This window comes from Talpa occidentalis, unplaced genomic scaffold (assembly GCF_014898055.3).
Source record: "Talpa occidentalis isolate TD23 unplaced genomic scaffold, MPIMG_talOcc4v2.1 talOcc4.8, whole genome shotgun sequence".
Classification (NCBI taxonomy): Eukaryota; Metazoa; Chordata; class Mammalia; order Eulipotyphla; family Talpidae; genus Talpa; species Talpa occidentalis.
The window spans coordinates 71,651,620-71,668,549 of NW_023605194.1; the positions used below are offsets into that span (position 1 = coordinate 71,651,620).

Genomic DNA, 16,930 nt, shown 5'->3' on the forward strand with positions numbered 1-16,930 from the left:
GGGGTGGAGGTGCTGGGGATACCTGTAGCCCTGGCCTCTAGCCTGCAGGGGCCCCCGGCTCATGTCCGGGCAGGAGCAGACACTCACCACCATGTGGGGAACCTGGAGGTGGACAGTGTGCTACCTGCCCTTGAGGGGAGCTGGGTGTCCCACCCTGAGTGTCTCAGGCCTGGCCGCCCGATGTGTCTATGCCTCATCCCCAAGGCTGTCTAAGGACTATTGCTGGAAAGTGAACAATATCAACCACAGTGTTGGGGCAGAAGGGGGGTGTGGAGCAGCTGAACTTGGGGCTGCCCAGGCACCCCGGCCCTTGTCCCCCAGGGGCTATTTCCCCTGGAGACCCCTCCCTGGCCCACCAGGGGGTTATCTCCTAAGGAGATCCCTTCCTGGCCTCCCGAGGGGGGTTATCTCCTCGGTGGACCCCTTCACTGTGCTGTGGGTCTGGGGGGGTCTCAGTCTGGGGAATGGAGATCTCCTGTTCCCCCACGTCTGAAGTCTGTCTGGTGATAGACCCCATGGAGCGCTTGCTGTGGAGTGCCTTGGTCTGGCACAACTGGCCAGGCGGCGGCCTACAGCAGGGGTGTGCGAGGTTCTGGAGGGGCCCAGAGGACTGACAACCGTGCTGGCTGAGGCTTGTGGAGACTCGGGGTGCACCATGTGCAGTCTTCACGTAGGCGTGGTGGTGCCAGTCGGCACTCAGGGGGGCCGAGGGCAGCGGGGCTGTGAAAAAGAAGGGCTGAGGTCATTGTGCCACCACTGGATCCCCCAGGTCGTGAGGTATGGTGGACACAGGGCCCACTGCCCTGAGCAGCAGGGCTGGGTGGGAGCCTTGGAGCAGGGGTGGGGTCCCGGCCTGGCCATGGCCTCAGGGTCACAACACGCAGGCCCTTCAGCTTCTGGGCCGCTCCCCAAGCTATCCCAGTCCTTAGGAAGGTCAGGAAGTCACCCTGTAGGAGCTCTGAGCCTGAAGGGGGCGGCTCCCAGATGGGTCCGAGCAGGCGTCCTCTGGGATGTCTTGTGCCGGGCGGCCCTCTGCAGACCCCGCTGCTGGGCCTGGCTTTCCGTGGGCAGGTGCAACTGCTCTGCTCCACTCCATAGAGACCACAGCCCCAGTTCCCAGCAGAGCCTCCCCTTGGGATCTCAGACTCCCGCTGGCCTTGCTGGTTTCTGTCTGCGGCCCCGGGCGGCGCTCCCTCTGGGACGTGTGGATGGACAGACAGTCCAGTTCATAGGCTAATTAGTACCACAGGCCTTTAATAGCCGAGTGTGGCAAAGTCCCCCCCACCCCGGTGAGATTGGCGGCGGCACTGGCACGCAGGAGGCAAGGTGTGAGGGTGGGCGCCTGGCCTCTTGGCTTGGGAGTCCTGCAGGTCTGGGGAGATGGTGCTGGCACCATGGTCACCCGCCTGGGGGCACAGGGCAGGTCACGGGAGAGATAAGTAAGTGTACCCTCTGCATGGCTGCCTCCCCACGTGCCCGTGCACCCTCCCCTCGGCATCCCAGCCCTCACACCCCTGCCTGGTCCCCTGTGGTCTGCAAGACCAAGACAGGGTAGGGGGGGTGGGGGGATTTAGGGGGCAGGTCTCCTGCTGCTTAGAAGCCCAGGGGTGAAGCCCAGGACTGTCCCGTGGCCTCGCCAGCTTTGTGACATCCAGGAGAAGGAACCCCATGCCACAGAGTGGGGTTTCTGGTGAGAGGACTCCAGGAGCTGGGCGATGGGGCTGACCTGTCCACTCTTGGGCCCGGCTGATCTTCCCAGGGCCAGGAAGGGAGGTTGACTGTCTTGACGTCCAATGGGGGGCGACTTTCCACAGTCACAGGAGCTTCGTGTGTGACACCAACCAGACCAGCATTTGGGGTGTCCTGTGGGCACCCCTGCACAGCCTCACCCATGTGTGCTGAGCTCGGGTCCACACCTGGCGGGGACTGCCCACACCAGGGGCTCAGGACTCACTTCCAGAAAGGGGGAGTCTTCTAGGGCAGCTACTCCCCAACACGTGCACACTCTCACACACATGTGCATGTACTCACCACACACTTACACATGCTCACATAGGCATGCACACTGTGTGTGCGCACGCTCACATACGCTCACCCTCCCAGCTCACCCTCCACGAGTTGGCCTCTGCTCCCCTCCTGTTGCCGGGGTCGGGCCTTGCAGCCAGAGCTCTGTGGCCCCCTGGGTGCATGAGGAGCCATGCCAGCCTGACCTCACCCTCCAGGCGGCCACTCCCCTCTGCAGCCCAGCCCCTCTAGCAAAGCTCGGATCTGGCTGAGGCACTGGGTGATGTGGCTGCAGCAAGGCCGGGGCAGTGGGGGCTGCACAGACAGGGTGCGGTGGGGCCCCTGAAGCTTCCACAGTGACCCGCTTCCTTCCCCTTCCTGTGGCCTGGCCCCCGGCTCCCCTCACTGCGCAAGCTGAAGTAGCACCCATGTCGACCTCTGTCTGCAGGGGTGGGGGAGCAGTAGTCCTGGGGGTGCACAGTTCTTGGGGTCACCCGCTTTGCATATTTGCAGATGCCCACTCATGCTGGTGTTCCCAGGAGGTGTTCAAGAAGGGTCCCCAGCATGCCCCTCCATTCCAAAGACCCCACCCTCCCGCTCCTCTCCAGCAGCTGCCAGGAGGGCAGTATCTGGGTAAGCATGAGAGGGTCCCTCTGCTGGCATCTCCCCACGGTGCATGTACGCCAGGGCTGAGGGGACTGTGGGTCCCCAGCGGGGTGCAGGCCCTGTGCTCGCGGGAGGTGCACACACCAGCTTTATTCCAAAGAAAGCACGCCCAGTCTTTCCATCTCCGGAAAGTTCTATTTCCAACCGTCGTTGACACCAGGACCCCTGCTCACCCCTCAGGGAGGAGAGGAGGTGGCTGGGTGTCTAGCATGTCCAGGGGCCCAGCCACAGGGGTGCAGGCAGTGATGGGGGTCTGCTGGGGTCTGCCGCCGCAGCTCAGCCCAGGGGTCAGGTGGGAGGTGGGGGGTGGGGGTCGGAGGAGAAGGCAGTGCCTGGCCGGGTAGCCAGAGTTCTCAGCATGTGGGCCTGGCCCAAGGTCCACTCTGACCCCCAGGGAGAAGCACTCCTTTGACTAGGCCCAAGCAGCCTGCTCGCCCCTTGCCGTGGGACACTTGTGTCTGCGTGCCCAGCCCAGGCAGAGCCAGAGCATGGCAGGCTCTGCAGGTGGTAGGGGGGCAGCATGCTGGTGGGGCGCAGGGATGCTCCAGGCCTGAGCTGGTGAAACCGGGCTGCGGGTAGACAGGGAGTGTCAGTGGCGGCAAGAAAAGGCAAGGCCCCCTGGGAGGAGCCATGGCCCAGAAAAACCCGCTCGCCCCCGGGGCTCTCGGAAGGGCGCAAGTCGCCTGGCTCCTGCTCCTGGGCTTCACCCTTCACACCCTGCCTCACAGAGGCCAGAGTCTGGGTCGGGACTGCAGGTGCCTGGGGGGCGGCTGTGGGTGGGTGGGTGGGCGGGCTCCAGGCAGAGACCAGACCTGGAGGATCCCCCCGCCCTGCTGCGGCCATCACAGTTCAGTGTCAGCCACCACGTGTTGCCTCGATGAGTGGCCGTTTCTGGACGTGGCCTGGCTGGTCCCGTTCTCCTGAGCCCCTCGGGTCACGCTGGCCTTTCCCTGGGCCTCCGGGGAGGTCTTGGGGCCTGCACTAGAGCCCTGGCCCCCGCCGTGCTCCGTGTAGTAAGGGTCTTCGTCCTAGACGGAGCACAAATAGAGGGGCATTATCTGTGAGCAGGGGCGAGGCTCGGGCGGCAGGGGAGTCACCTGCTCCTGTGCGTCCTCAGGGTTCCAGCTCCTGGGGGAGAAAGCACAAAGGACGCACCACACCTGCAGCAGCAGCTCTGTTCTGGCCTCCCAGAGTGGAGTCCAGCCTGCCTGCTGCCCCCCACCCCACCGGCCCCTGCCTGCATGTGCCTGGCCCAGAGTGCAGTGACCCAGTCGCTGCTCCAGGCCCAACTGAGCTCTCCTAAAGAGATCCCTGAAGGCCCATGCACCACGGGCTCCCACAGGCAACAGGCCTCCCACCCTCCCCACCTGCCCCATGGTGGCCCCAGTGCGTCCCCAGGTAGCCCCTTTATCCTGCTTCCTCTGCCCTGTGTCCTGGCCCCGACACCACCGCATGCTCAGCTCCCTCGCCCTGGACCCAAGACTGACCAGCCTCTCCCCGCTGGGGCTCCAGCTGCGGCGGTTCATCAGGAAGTAGCCCGTGATGCCCAGGACAGCCAGCAGGATCCCCGAGGTGACCAGTGCTATCAGGGTCTTGCGGGAGTAGCTCTGGTGGTGACCCACGTCCTCCTCGGAGAGGCTGTGGATCCCCAGCTGGAGGGAGACCACGCTGTGGTCACTGCCCACCCATGTTGAGGGACCTAGCCAGTCAGCTACCCATGCAGCTGGGCCTCCTCTGCTACCGCGAGTGGGAAGGGGAAGGGGGAGCATGGAGAGGACATGACCAGGGGCTCTAGACCCCGCACCTAGAGAACCCACCTTTCTCAGTTCAGACTGGTGCTTTCTCAAGAACTGGAGCTTGCTGGAAAGTTCTAGAATGAGAAACAGGGGCTAGGAATCTAGAGGCGGGGCCAGCCACTTACACTAGATGTTGCAACAGCAGGTGGACACTGTCTCAGGTGGCCGCCCTCCCCAGCGCTGCACTCTCCAACAAACACCTGGCCTGGCCGGTGGCCCGCCCCGCCCCGCCCTGCCCCCTCACCTGTGCTGTTGGCCATGACCAGCAGCAGGCAGTGAGGCCTGACCTCAGACTGGGTGAGAAGCCAGGAGCACGGCCCTGCCCCTGCCGGCTCCGACTGGCACAGGACCTGTGCCAGCTCCTCGCCGCTGTCCTTCATGAAGTCCTCCTGGGGACACAGAGGCGAGCGGGGGTGAGTGACCAGGCCCACAGAGGTAGCGCAGCGCTGACCAAGGTCACATGGCACCCTCCATGCAAGGTCCTCTTGTCCTGCAAGTCTAGCTAGAAAGTCACTTCCAGCCCCTCCGCAAGCAGTAAGAGCCACACCCAAGGGCGCCAGGGACCAGCCAGTGGGCCCGGAGCTACCAGGGGGCACGACCTGCTGGCTGTCTTACTGAAGGGAAGCCCCTGGATGCCCCGCTGATCCTGGGCAAAGCAGCCCTTGGTGGCAAGCAGGGTGGCAGCCGCGAGATGGTGCTGGTTTCCAGGTGGGAAGTGCACCCGCGCCTGTGAGCACCTCTGGGCGTGCCCCCCACCCCCACCCCTGCCCCCTCCGCATGGACTGTCTAATCCCCTCCTCCACCCACACCATGGGCTGCTCTGTCCTGCCCCACCCCCTGCCCTCCCCCAGGGCCTGCCCACCGCCTCAGGCCCCATCCCCAGGGGCTGCCCCCCCCCCCCCCCCCCGCGGACCTCAGCCTCAGGCTTCCACCCTCTTCCCCTCAGAGCCCGTCCCATGGGGCCAAGGCCCTTTTTCTGGCTGGGCCAAAAAGCCGCGCCTGCGATGCTGCCCTTTGCTCGCACCTGCCAGAGCTCCCGGCAGCCCCACGGGGCTCCTGCACAGGATAGGGCCCAGAACACCCTCCTGACCCCAGGCAGTGTCGGGCAGCTTGGCCAGCTCTGACCACTCCCTGGTGCTGCGAGCAGGTGCCTGCTTGGCAGACACTGCCTCCCCGGCCTCGGCAGGGTCCCCGTGATGGGTCCCTGGAAAGCAGCTCCTCTCCAGTTGAGGTCAAGGCTGGCAGCGCCTTGGCCCTTCTTCAGAGGGGCCTCTGAGGGATGGTCACCGGCATGGACATGGTTAGAGGTGCAGGTCACAAAGGAAGGAGGTGCCGCCTGGACTGGAGGCTCCAAGCCAGTGGAGGTGCAGACCCCCGCTGCAGCCGCACCCTGACTGCACTGGCTCCCACTGTGGATGGAGCTAGGGTAGACCCGAGAATAAATGGGGAGGCAGAGGGCGAAGCGAGGCTGCTCCCCACACCCCATGGGGCAGGAAGTCAGAGAAGGCACTGGAAGGCCCATGGTGGGGGGTCACTCCCCCCAACATGGCGGCCACCCTAAGACCACAGCAGCAGACTGAATGCGATCAGCCCGGGCACCTGCCTGGCACCGGGCACAGCATGGGAGGCGGGACCGGGTCCCCAGAGTGTCCACTGGCCTCACCAAGGGCTCAGCAAGGCCACTTCTGAGTAGACACCAAAAGAAACGAAACCAGGAGCCCCCAGATTCACAGGGCTGAGAGGAGCAAGTCCAGGGCCTATGGCAGTGCAGGGGGACACAGCGGACTGTACTTGGAAAAGGCCAGAGACCTGCCCCAGCTATGTGGAGCCCCCCAACCTGTCTCTGAGAAATGAGATGGTTGACCAGAAAATGGGGAGTCCTGTGAACCTCTCTAGAGCTCCCCAGGGGAGCTGCACCCAGGGGCTCCGAGGTGGCGGCCCCCAGAAACCAGCGGCACCCCAGCCCTAGCTCAGAAATGCCCCCATTGTATTTTACTGCCAGTAACTTTTTTTTCTGGTGTATTCCCCTGCACAAATGAGTGGAATCTGAGAGAATAAAGCACTTTTGGAAATTACCTGGGGGCAGGAGCTGAGATGCCGCCCCTCATGGCAGAATCCCCCCACATCAGCCCTGTGTGCCCCCTCCCCTGTGCAAGCTCCCCCACCCCTCCTGCATGCCCTCCCTGGCCCCATCACCCCTCCCCCGTGTGCTCCTTCATGCACCCCCCCCCTTATCCCTGGTGCATGCCCTCCCCTGCCCCCATGCGCCTCCCTCTCCCCCCACGCTCCTGCAGTGCAAGGGCGTTTTCTTCCAGGGTCCGCAGGTGAGCCAGGCCACAGTACCTAGATCTCAGGAAGCAGGCTGGGGGCCACTTTTCTTCCACCGGGGTAGGGCCTGAGTTTCGCTGGTGAGAACCCATGCCTTAAGGCCTCTGACACCCCCAAACCAAACCCCAAAACAGGGCTGACCCCCTCGGCCTCAGGAAGGGCTGACCTTCAGACACATGTGGGTAGGCTGGGGTGGGGGATCCCATGGGATGAAGCTGTGCTAAAAACCCAGGACAAGGGGTGCTGACGAGGAAGATCACCCGTGGGTGCTGCTGCTGGGGCATAGGACAGGCGCCCTCAGAAATGGGGCTCTCCAGCAGCCCCACTGTCCCTTCCTACGTCCCCATTTATATCCTCCTGTGCCCACAGACCTGGCACAAGATGGCAGCAACAGCAGAGCCTGGCAAGTGAGGGAGCAAGGCATTGTCGGGGTGACCCTGCAAGAGAGGGCCAGGATGACCCTCCTGAGCATGATCCTGCAGCGCTCCAGTAGCTCCACCGGGCACGGGTCCCACAGTGCAGCCAGCCCAAGTCCTCTGCTACCCGCGCATGAGCCAGGACACTCAGGTCTCTGGATGCCGCCTGGACACTGCCTCCTGCCCATCCCGTCTGGGCGCGCCTTGGGAGCTGACTTCACAGTGCTGTTGTTAAAGGTGAGAGAATTTTCGGGGGTGCAATTTTAAAAGACCTGCAAGTTGAGTCACTTGTCACCACAGGGATGGTTGGAAGAGTGACCAGGTCCGCCAGACCTGGTCATGCTCTAGGGCACCCAAATGTGGGGCCCTCACAGGGGTGCTCAGCTGCCCGCCCAGGCCAGGTACACACATGTGGTCACTGATGATAGCCAGGAGGCTGCTGTCCACCAGCACAACCTCCTGGTCCTGGGCCAGGGCCCTGGGCTCAGTGGACTCTCCAAGAAGGAGGGAGGCATGTGCAGAGCCACCGCTGCTGAAGCCGGAGGTCTCCCCGGCTGCTGCGGGAAGAGCCATGACTGGTGCAACCGAAGCACTGAGCTCACGCTGCGGCTCCACCACCAGCAGCCCCAGAACACAGCAGTCCCCGTGTCCAGCAAACTCAGCCACACACAGACCCGCGGGAGAAAAATTAAGGTGAAAAACCAAGATGCCACCCTCACGGGGACGATCGGGGAACGGGGGTGGGGGGGCTTTAGAGTAGCTGTGATTAAAAGTGATTTGGGCGGGGGGCTTCTTGACCAGCTGTTTCTAAAGTTTTTCTAAAGGAATAGACCAAAAATATCTTTTAAAGTGTAAGGAGGAAAGACATCCCGCCTCACTGTAAAAGCATCCAATCAAATGCAAAAGCATAAAATTAACAAAACTTAAAACAGAAAGAAAGGTGCCCGGAGGACGCAGACACTGCAGGAGGCTGCGGCGCTGGGGCCAGAGGGGAGAGCAAAAGCAGGCAAGACTGTGGCAAGCACTAGGGACCGGGGCAAATGCTGGAGGGACTAGCAGCTGCGCCAATGATGACCTTACAATTTTCGGAGGACTCCCTCCCCCGCCAAGGCCAACTTGAACCTGACAATACAAACACTAGCGCAGCCCTTGGGTGTCTCTCCCGTCCGTCCACCAGAGGGCGCCCTTACTCCCTGAGCCCAGAGCCAGGACAGAGCAGACAAGCAGGGCCAGAGGCTGGCCGGTTGGTCAGGGGCCTGGGGGCCCAGGGAGAGGGTGGGGTTTGAGGGGGGCGTGGAGGGGGGCACTTACACAGCTTGAGGTCTCGTTCAGCTCCAGGCAGATGCCTCTGGTCAACCTCACTTCTTTGACTTGGGAACAGGTGATCTTCCCCTGAGTGGAATGAGAGCAGGTGAATCATTGGGTCTTCCCCCTTCTTCTCTCCGGGGAGGTTTGGGCGGAAAGGAAAGGTCCGCGTTTCTGGGAGGCTGGACTTCACAATGGTGTGTGATCCCCTCCATCTCTGCTGCCTGCGCCCAAGGGGTGCCTGGTGGCCCCTGGGACACCTGAGGAGCTGGAGTGCAGAGACAGGCCCCTCCTCTTCTCAGGCCCTCTCCCATCAGGGAGTCACACCTCGCAAATTCTGGGGGGCAAGGCACTCTGGGTCCCTAATCTGGCTCCTTGAGAGCAGAAGTCAGGCTGCTGGAGGCTCACCCTCACCTTCCTGTTCTGCCTCTGGGGCCGTGGGCATGGCTGAGCCCCCTGCCCATCCATTGCTGCCCACTGCAGTCCCTTCCTGCACTCCAGAGGACCTGCCTTGGTCTGGAGGGCAGCAGGAGAGACAGCCCCAGTCTGTCTCTAAAGGTGCCCAAGGGAAGGGAGGAGCAGAGGAGGCCGGGCCCTGATCACCAAGGTGGTCCCCCAGCTGCTCCTTCCACCCTCCCCCTCACACCCCCCCCCGCACTGCTCCTTCCAGCCCTGACGGTCCGTGGCTGGTTCTGCCAGTGCACCCTCTAGGACTGCATCCCGTGGGCCGCACAGAGGCCAAGGTGCAGCCCCCTCGTGGTGCTTACCCACCTTGCTGGCGCCTGGGGTAGGCGGCCCTGATGTGAGGGACCCTGTGGGAGCCATCTCAGCTCTGGTGCTGTCCTGAGGGTGCTTGAAAGTGCTCCCCGCTGGCGTGCTGGGCCCCGGGGTCACCACTGGGTCGAAGACGCTGACCTGGGTGCTGGGCAAGGCGGTGGGCGTGGGGCCCGTGGCAGAGGTCTGCGCCTGCACTGTGGAGGCCCTGGGCATGGCAGTGGCCTCAGGGGTGGCTGTCGTCAGGTGGACGGAGGGCTCTGAAGTGGACATGGCACACGTGTGCTGGTGTACATGCACGCGCACACTCACATGCTTACCACCACACGCAGAGGACAGGGTGGCCCTGGACACCCCGGGGCCGGAGCTGGCCTGGCTGAGCCCCGCATCCACAGCCTACCCTCCCAGTGCCATGCATGCAGCTGGTTCTGGTGCTGCCACGCGCATGCAGGCTGACCAGAGGTGGGCCCTGCAGAAGCCCAAGACCTCGCCTGCCCTCCACTGGGGACACAGGCCCCCCGACCTGCCCCTCCACCAGGGACAGCCCCCCCCAACCTTGCGCCCGAAGCCCTGGCACCAGCGCGGGCTGGGAGGTCCTCACCTTGGCCAGGGTCCGTGGCCCCGCTGCTGCTCTGGGGGGTGGCGGAGGTGCTGGTGCTTCCAGGGACATTCGGGAGTGCGCTTTCCTGGTGGGACATGTTCGTTGGGGCAGCTGAAGACCCCCCTGGGGGAGGAAGATCTGTGGACACTGTGGACTCCATGGTGGCGTGGGTGGGAGGCTCCGTGTTCGCGATCCCGGAGGCTGCAGGACCGGGGAGGAAAGGTTAGACCTGCGTTGGCTGCAGCCCCATGACAGCACCTGTCCCACTCCCTGGGCTCCAGGGTCACCAGCTGGGAGGACGGGACTGGCCCACCTAGGCGCCAGCATCAGACCAGCCTGCTCCAGCCACGTGGAGCCACAGGCAGGGCCATATTTGAGCAGTGCTGAGAGGGCAGAGTCTGCCAGGGAGGACAGTGTAGCAGGAGAGAGGGGAGGATGGAGCAGGAGAGGGGGAGGAAGAAGCAGAGAGGGCGGAGGATGGAGCCTACCAGGGAAGATGATGCAGCGAGAGAGGGAGGATGATGGAGCGGGAGGGGGGAGGATGGAGCAGAAGAAGGAGGATCAAGCCCGCCAGGGAGGACGATGGAGTGGGAGAGGGAGGAGAGTGGAGCAGGAGAGGGGGGATGGCAGAGCGGGAGAGGGAGGGGAGCTGCGTCCTCCTCTGTCCCCCTCTCGTGGCCCTTTCTCCACCAGCACAGGCTGTTTCTCTTCAGCCCCATGAAGATCCTCCTGCTTCAAGGCCTCCCCTCAAAGTGCCATCCCTCTGGCTCGTGGTCCACCCTCCTTCACCAGGGCCCACGGCCTCAGGCTTCTTTCGGAAGGTGGGGACAGAATCCAGCCAACATGGGGCCCAGGCGGCTCACACGGACATGATCCCCCCAGGCTCCTCTGTGGGTCCCAGGTGGAGGGGCCCCTGCGGGTCCAGGGGCGGCAGGAAGCATGAAGCTGGTCCCGGGTGCCCTGGAGTGACCCTGTTCAGGAGCCTGAGGGACTGGGGCTACTCTTGCTGTTTCTCAGCTGTGGCTGGGGCTTCTCCCTCATCCTTCTCTCGCCCCTGGAGGCAGGGGCCTGGCTGGGCGCCCCTTTGCCATCTCTGCCCCACCCATCCAAGGCCGTGGCCCAGATGTGACCTTCCTCGCACGAGTACTGACCCCAACTCTGCAGGGGCATCAGAAGCTCACGGACATAACCTCCACCCACTGCCTACACCGAGGGCTGCCCCGTCCAGCCTATACCAGTCCGACTCCTGGGGCGGCGCTCATCTCCGCTGCGTGGGCCCCCCTTCCTCGGGGCCTGCCCTGGGGTGCACAGCACCTGCCCTCGCAGTGTGCAGCCTGGGAGGGGCCAAGTCTTCAGGAGGCCAGACACGTGGAGGCACCATACTCGCCCCACGCGTGGCCGGCACTGGCTGCAGTGACCACCCACCAGCGACAGCGCCACACTGGACGCGGCTGGAGTGGCCCGAGGAAGGCGAGAGAAGAATGCAGAAGAAGCCCCGGTCACAGCTGAGAAATAGCAGCAGATGCGAGGGCGGCTACACGGCCCAGGCCCTTGGCAGGAGCCAACAACCAGCAGACCCTGCATGGCCCCACGTCCAGTAGGCAGCCCTGTGCGCCGGGCACAGCCGTGGCTGCCCTGCCATCAGCAAATCTACAGCATCATCTCCACGGGGCCCCCGCGTCCCAGAGACCCAGAGAACTCAGCTGCCCACACCCTGGAGTCCAGACTCAGGCGGCTGCCCACCACAGGCAGCCGCCTACCACGGGCGGCGTCAAGCCTGCTGACCCTGGGTTTCTGCTGTGCTGTTGCTCGCTGGCCACCCCAGCCTGCCTGCCTTGGATTCCAGCCGCAGCCACAGGGGCTCTCGAAGCAGCCCTGGTGTCTCAGCTCCTCATCTTGGCGAGGGCCCCTGAGTCCACGCCTGCATACCGTTTGGACGGCAGCTGTGCAGGTCCAGGTGTTATGCCAGGCTCCCGGCACCCGCACGTGCCAGTGGGGTGGGCTGGGGCTCCTTTGGTCCCCAAACCTCATCCATCAGGACAAAGCAGCTCTTGCCGTTGCTTGAGGCTTGCAGGGCTGTGGGAGTGCTGAGGGCCAGGCCCCTCCCCACCTGCTTGGGCCCCAACACCCATCTCCGGGGCCACAGGCTCTGGTCACACCTGCCATTTCGAGGCCTCATTGCACCCGCCAGGCCGTAGACGCTTGCCTTCCAGAACCTTCTTAGGCGTGTCAGCCTTCCCCAGGCGCCCGGAGTATGCTCTGGGTCAGAACAAGCACCGGCCACATGTGGGTGCCCCCACGCCAGCCTCTTAGGGACAGCTTCCTAGGCACCACAGCTGAGAGGGTGCACAAACCAGAATTTGGAGCGTTCTGAAAACCAAGACAGCTGCGTCTTGGGGAGCCAGCTGTGTCCTTTCATCTCCCCCAGGGTGGGCACCACTACTGCCCATGGGCACCGGCTCGGAGGCTGTAGCTAGAAAGAGTGTCCCATGCTTAAAATCGTGACTTAGAGCAGAGCAGGCCCCAGGCCCCATTGGGGCAGGGACTCAGTGTGGCTGTTGGACCCTTTCTGGCCACTGCCTGCTGGACCTGGGGGGCTCTGTGGGGAGTCCCGTCCCACTGTACAGGTGAGTCTTGTTTCCTGTGAGCCACATGCTCACCAGGCAGGGAGGCCGCCGAAGGATCCGCAACCCCGGGAGACCTGGATAGTGTACGTCAGCGACAGTCCCCGCTTCTTCGCTGTTTCCCCAAGTCAGGATGGTGCAGACACCCCACAGAGGGGAGCCCAGGCCCGAGCCCCCACTGCAGTGTACTCATGCAGCAGGGCTCCTGCAAAGGTGGGGTACACCCTAGGAACGTGGGGGCCCCCGCCCATGGGGCGCTGTCACCCGCTCTGGCCCCCAGCTGGCCCTGAGGTGGCGTCCTCAGTGGCTGTTTTCTCTCTAGCCCGGGAGGGAAGAGGAAGTTCTTGCCGAGAGGACAGAGGCAGGAAACATGCCTCCGTCCCAACGAGGCTTTCTCGAGGAGGGAGTGCTGTGTTTTCCCCACGCCTGCCCACTCTGCCACCACATGGAGCAGAGCTAGCAAGGGAAGCTGCCCGGGTGTGTCCCCAGAACCCTTGCCCACTGTCGCCCAGGCCTCGAGATGTCCATTGTCCTGGCCCTGATCGTGCGCGGCCCCAAGTCTGTCCATGGGGCTCCCCAGTCTCCCCGGGCTCCGGAGACACAGACTCGGAGAAGAAAAGGATGCATCCAGGGGCCCCGGGAGGAGCCGAGTCCGTGAGAACAGCGTCCACCCTGTCCAGCATGAGCCCAGAGGAGGGTGGCCAGTTGGCGCGGCCACAGTTGGCCCCTGAGTCAGTCACGGGCCGCAGCCTCCTCCGTCGCCATGGCAGAGAGTCAAAGGGTGGGGACCTCGCTCCCTGGAAAATATCTGATAAAATCCTTTTCCTTTTCTTTTTTCCCCTCTTACATGTGGCCCCAGACAGGATATGGGTGTGGGGTCAGCAGCATGAGGACCCAGAGGAAGAAGAGGAATGCGGGGGGCGGGGGATGCGGGCGGAAGGCCTGGTGGAGGCTCAAGGGGGCTGATATCCGTCGGAGGCACGGCCACAGCCACGGGGGACAAGCTACCTGGCGGCCCCTGGCCCTCTGCGGAGCTTTTGGTGCTGGCTGCTGGTGTGCCTGCCCTGTAGGCTCTCGCAGGGACAAAGGAGGGACTACCTGGAATAAAAATCTCTGGAGTCCTGGGGAGTCACCCAGCCCATGGCCCAGCACAGGCCCCTCCTGCAGCACCACAGAAGTCTCGGAGGGAGCGCCCCCCACCAGGAAAATTTAGCAGCCCCAGGAGTGCCTCGGGCATCTCAACCACCGACCAGCTCAAGGGCCAGCAGGGCGTGAAAAGGGGCCTCAGCCCAGGTGGCCACACTCAGGTTCTCCCCACCAGGCCCACCCCAGGCCAAGGCGAGGCCCAGCCTGGCCGCGGAGGAGCAAAGGAAAGGGGACCCCTCCTTGACCAGGGCCAGGCCGGCGGAAGCCAACGGCCAGCGAGTATCTGCCCCAAGGCGCACCCATTCCACCAGGGATGAACCCCAAAGGGTGGGTCTGGCCACCCCGCGGCCACCCTGGGCTGCTGGAACCCAGCGGTCCTCCAGCCCAGCCTCTTGGACCAAGTGGAACCCATCGGCAGAAGAGCAGGGAGCCAGCCCTGGGGCGGGCACAGACTTGCAGAGGAGCAGCTCCCCGCTGAGCCCTCCCAGGGTTGGATGGCGGCCCCAAATGAGGGCCCCGGGACTGGTCCTCACCAGGGCCCGAGCTTAGGAAGTCAGGGCCCAGCTGTGCTGTCCACAGCTTAGAACTCAGAGGGCAGGGAGGAGGCACGGGTAGCCACCTGGCCTCTGTCTGGGAGTGGGGACAGGGGAGGGCAGCGCCTCTGAAGCTGGGTGTGGGTCAGGGGGCTCAGCGCCTCCACCTCCCATCTTAGATGCAAAAAGTTTCAGGGACTCCTCATTCCTAACTCTCAGCGGCTGCCTGCCTCCTGGTCCTTGGTGGGGGCCTTGCCCCCCCCAGCTGCCCGCCCTTCCCTGCCACAAATAATCTGGCTTCCTGGTCCCGAGGTGGGTAAGCTCGCACACCCCCCCAAAAGTGCTCCCCGGCCTCTGGACCCACCCAGCGCAGGACCTTCCTGGCCCTCCCCTCCTGGCTTGCAGCAGCCCCCTCCAGGTACAGCATCTGTGGCCACCTGGCTGCATTCTGCTCCTGCACCTGGCTCTTTCAGCAGCCCCCCCCCCCAACAACGCGCTGGGTGCCCAGGTGAGCACCATCCGGCTGGACTCAGGGTGGCCCGGAGGCCTGCCCACTGCCGCCGGATGGCGCAGGGTGGGTCCGACCCGCCGCGCTGACCCTGAGGTGCCCCTACTCACGCAGCAGCGCCAGCAGGCAGAGCGCCATCCAGGCCCGTGGCATCCTGCGCCCTGCGCTTGTGCCCCTGAGCCCCGGCATCCTCCCGCCTGCACTGCACTGGGCCGACTGCGCTGGGAGGGGCCGCCTCCCTGCAGCTGGGGGTGGGCGAGCCGCTTTCCCCTCCTCCCTCCTCCTCAGAGCTGGCAGGACCGCCTGCTTGGCCGCTGCTAGGGCAGCCCCCCCAGTCCCTTGGTGGAGAGCAGGGGAGCCGGCCAAAAGAGGTGGAGGTTTGAGCGCGCCTGCTCGGCTTTCTCCAGAGGCCCCGCTGCCACTTCCGCAGGGCGCCCACTGACTTGAACCCCTTTCTGAGCGCCCCCCCCCCCCCCCCCCCCCCCCCCCCGCGGCTCAGGCCCTCTGACTTGTTCGCCTTCCCCTTTTGTTGCTCTTTCTTTGTGAGGAAGCCGAGAGCTATCCTGCAGGGGAGTCTCTGTGGGGCCATTTACAAGTGCTAGCCATTGTTCCCTGACCAGGTACAGACCACATGCAGGCACTGGTCTCCGGGCAGGGCTAGGGTTAAGGTTCGCAGGCCCCGGACAGCCCACAGCGCCTGGTGATTCACGCCCTGCCCCACCGTGCTGCTACCTGAAGGCTCCCTGCTGCTTGAATCCTCAGACACAGGGGACAAAACCGCCTGCGCCCGCTTCCCCCTTCACCTTCTACAGCCCCGGGCCCCAGCACAGGGGTCCCCCCCTTCCATCTGCCAGTCTCAGGAGGGCCTGGGAGGGGGTGCTGCGGGGAGGGGGCCTGGGGGGAGGGTGAGCTGAGGGTGGGCGGTGCTCTCAGGCCCCCTGGTCTCCCCACGACAGAGCAGTCTTGTACTGGGGTGGGTCCTGGCCCACAGAGGGAGGAAGAGGGGCTCTGCACCCCGTCTCTCCCACTCGCTGCCCTGGGATCCCCAGGCCTCTTGGGTGGGGCAGCCAAGAGGAGGATTCTGGTCTGAAACTAGCCCCAAACTTCTTATTCTGACCTCATCACTGAACTTCCTTTACTTAGGGACCATTTTCACGACATCACAGAACCGAAGGCTTGAGCCAGAACTGACCGTGGTGTGTGTGCCCACCGGCCACACACCATCCCGCCGTAGCCTCTATCCTGGGGCCCTCGGGGCTCCCAAAGGCAGTGAGGGGAGTGGCGGCTCAGGCTCCCCTGAGCGGTGTGGAGGCCAGGGCTGCCCCCCCCCCATTCCCTCTGGGTCCTTCATGCCTTTGCTCCTGGCCAGGCTGCAAGAGGCAGGAGAGGACTTGCCTGCTTCCCCACTGCGGGGGCAGTGGAAGGCTCTGGAGCCACCGTCCCAGCTTGCCTGCTCGGAGGCCAGGGCCAGCGGGAGACTGCTGGCTGAAGAAAGGTCTGGGGTGCAGCGTAGCGGAACAGGGGCTGCCGACCCTTTCCTGCACTCCCAGCAGGGATGAGTCCCTGGCCCACGGGACGCTGGGTCACCAGCTGCTCCCTGCATTTTCCAGCAGGAGTCCTCACTCCGCACACCTCACCTAGCCACTCGAGAGCAGGTGCTGTGCTCAAGAAGTGCTCCCCAGGAGTATGCTCCCCCAGAGTATGATCCCTGGGAGAGTGCTCCCTGGGAGAACGCTCCCCGGGGCTGGCGACTTCGGGCACCCCACACAGCACTTCACTCAAGCCAGGTCCCACGTCAGATGCAGCGCCTTCAGTGTAAAAAAGTGAGAAAGTGGGTGTAGTATTTTGAGTTTTAATATAAATTCTTTTTTTCTTGTAATTCAGGCTTGCTACCTAAAACTTCAAAACTGTTAAAGAACTCTCTCTGCAAGCAGCCGGGCAGAGGTGCAGAGACCAGGCCCTGTGAGGATGGCGTCCGATGGCCAGCAGCACCAGGAGGGCGTCCTGCCTGACCAGTGGGTATGACCAGGTGCAGAGCAGAGGTTGCCCCCACCCTTAGCTTACCTGGTGCCTGACCCCCAGGAGAGACCAGGCAGGTGACCTCGCTCACCTGCTTCCTGTCACCGGCACGAGAGGGCACTTCACTGAGCACCTGCCCTGGGAGGAAGGTGGCCGGCCCCTTGGCCAGCCCTGCCCGGCTCGGCCACATCCGCACTGGTCAGCAACAGT

The 16,930-nt window shown here is 64.1% G+C and overlaps 1 protein-coding gene across 3 annotated transcripts; it reads right to left on the minus strand.

Annotated features, from left to right (window-relative positions):
• Positions 1-3,448: 3,448 nt before the first annotated feature.
• CD34 (CD34 molecule) lies at positions 3,449-14,914 on the minus strand. Of its 3 annotated transcripts, none has more exons than XM_037496544.1 (8): positions 14,812-14,914; positions 9,891-10,091; positions 9,287-9,549; positions 8,522-8,602; positions 4,711-4,855; positions 4,488-4,540; positions 4,158-4,322; positions 3,449-3,698 (listed from the first exon to the last, which is right to left on the minus strand). In XM_037496544.1, the coding sequence occupies exons 1-8, from the start codon at positions 14,888-14,890 to the stop codon at positions 3,513-3,515; spliced, it is 1,173 nt and encodes a 390-aa protein (XP_037352441.1). In that variant the 5' UTR covers positions 14,891-14,914; the 3' UTR covers positions 3,449-3,512. The 3 variants fall into 3 exon arrangements, with proteins under 3 accessions (XP_037352441.1, XP_054546275.1, XP_037352442.1); XM_037496545.2 differs by having other exon boundaries at positions 3,657-3,798; XM_054690300.1 differs by lacking the exon at positions 4,158-4,322.
• Between the last annotated feature and the right edge of the window lie 2,016 nt (positions 14,915-16,930).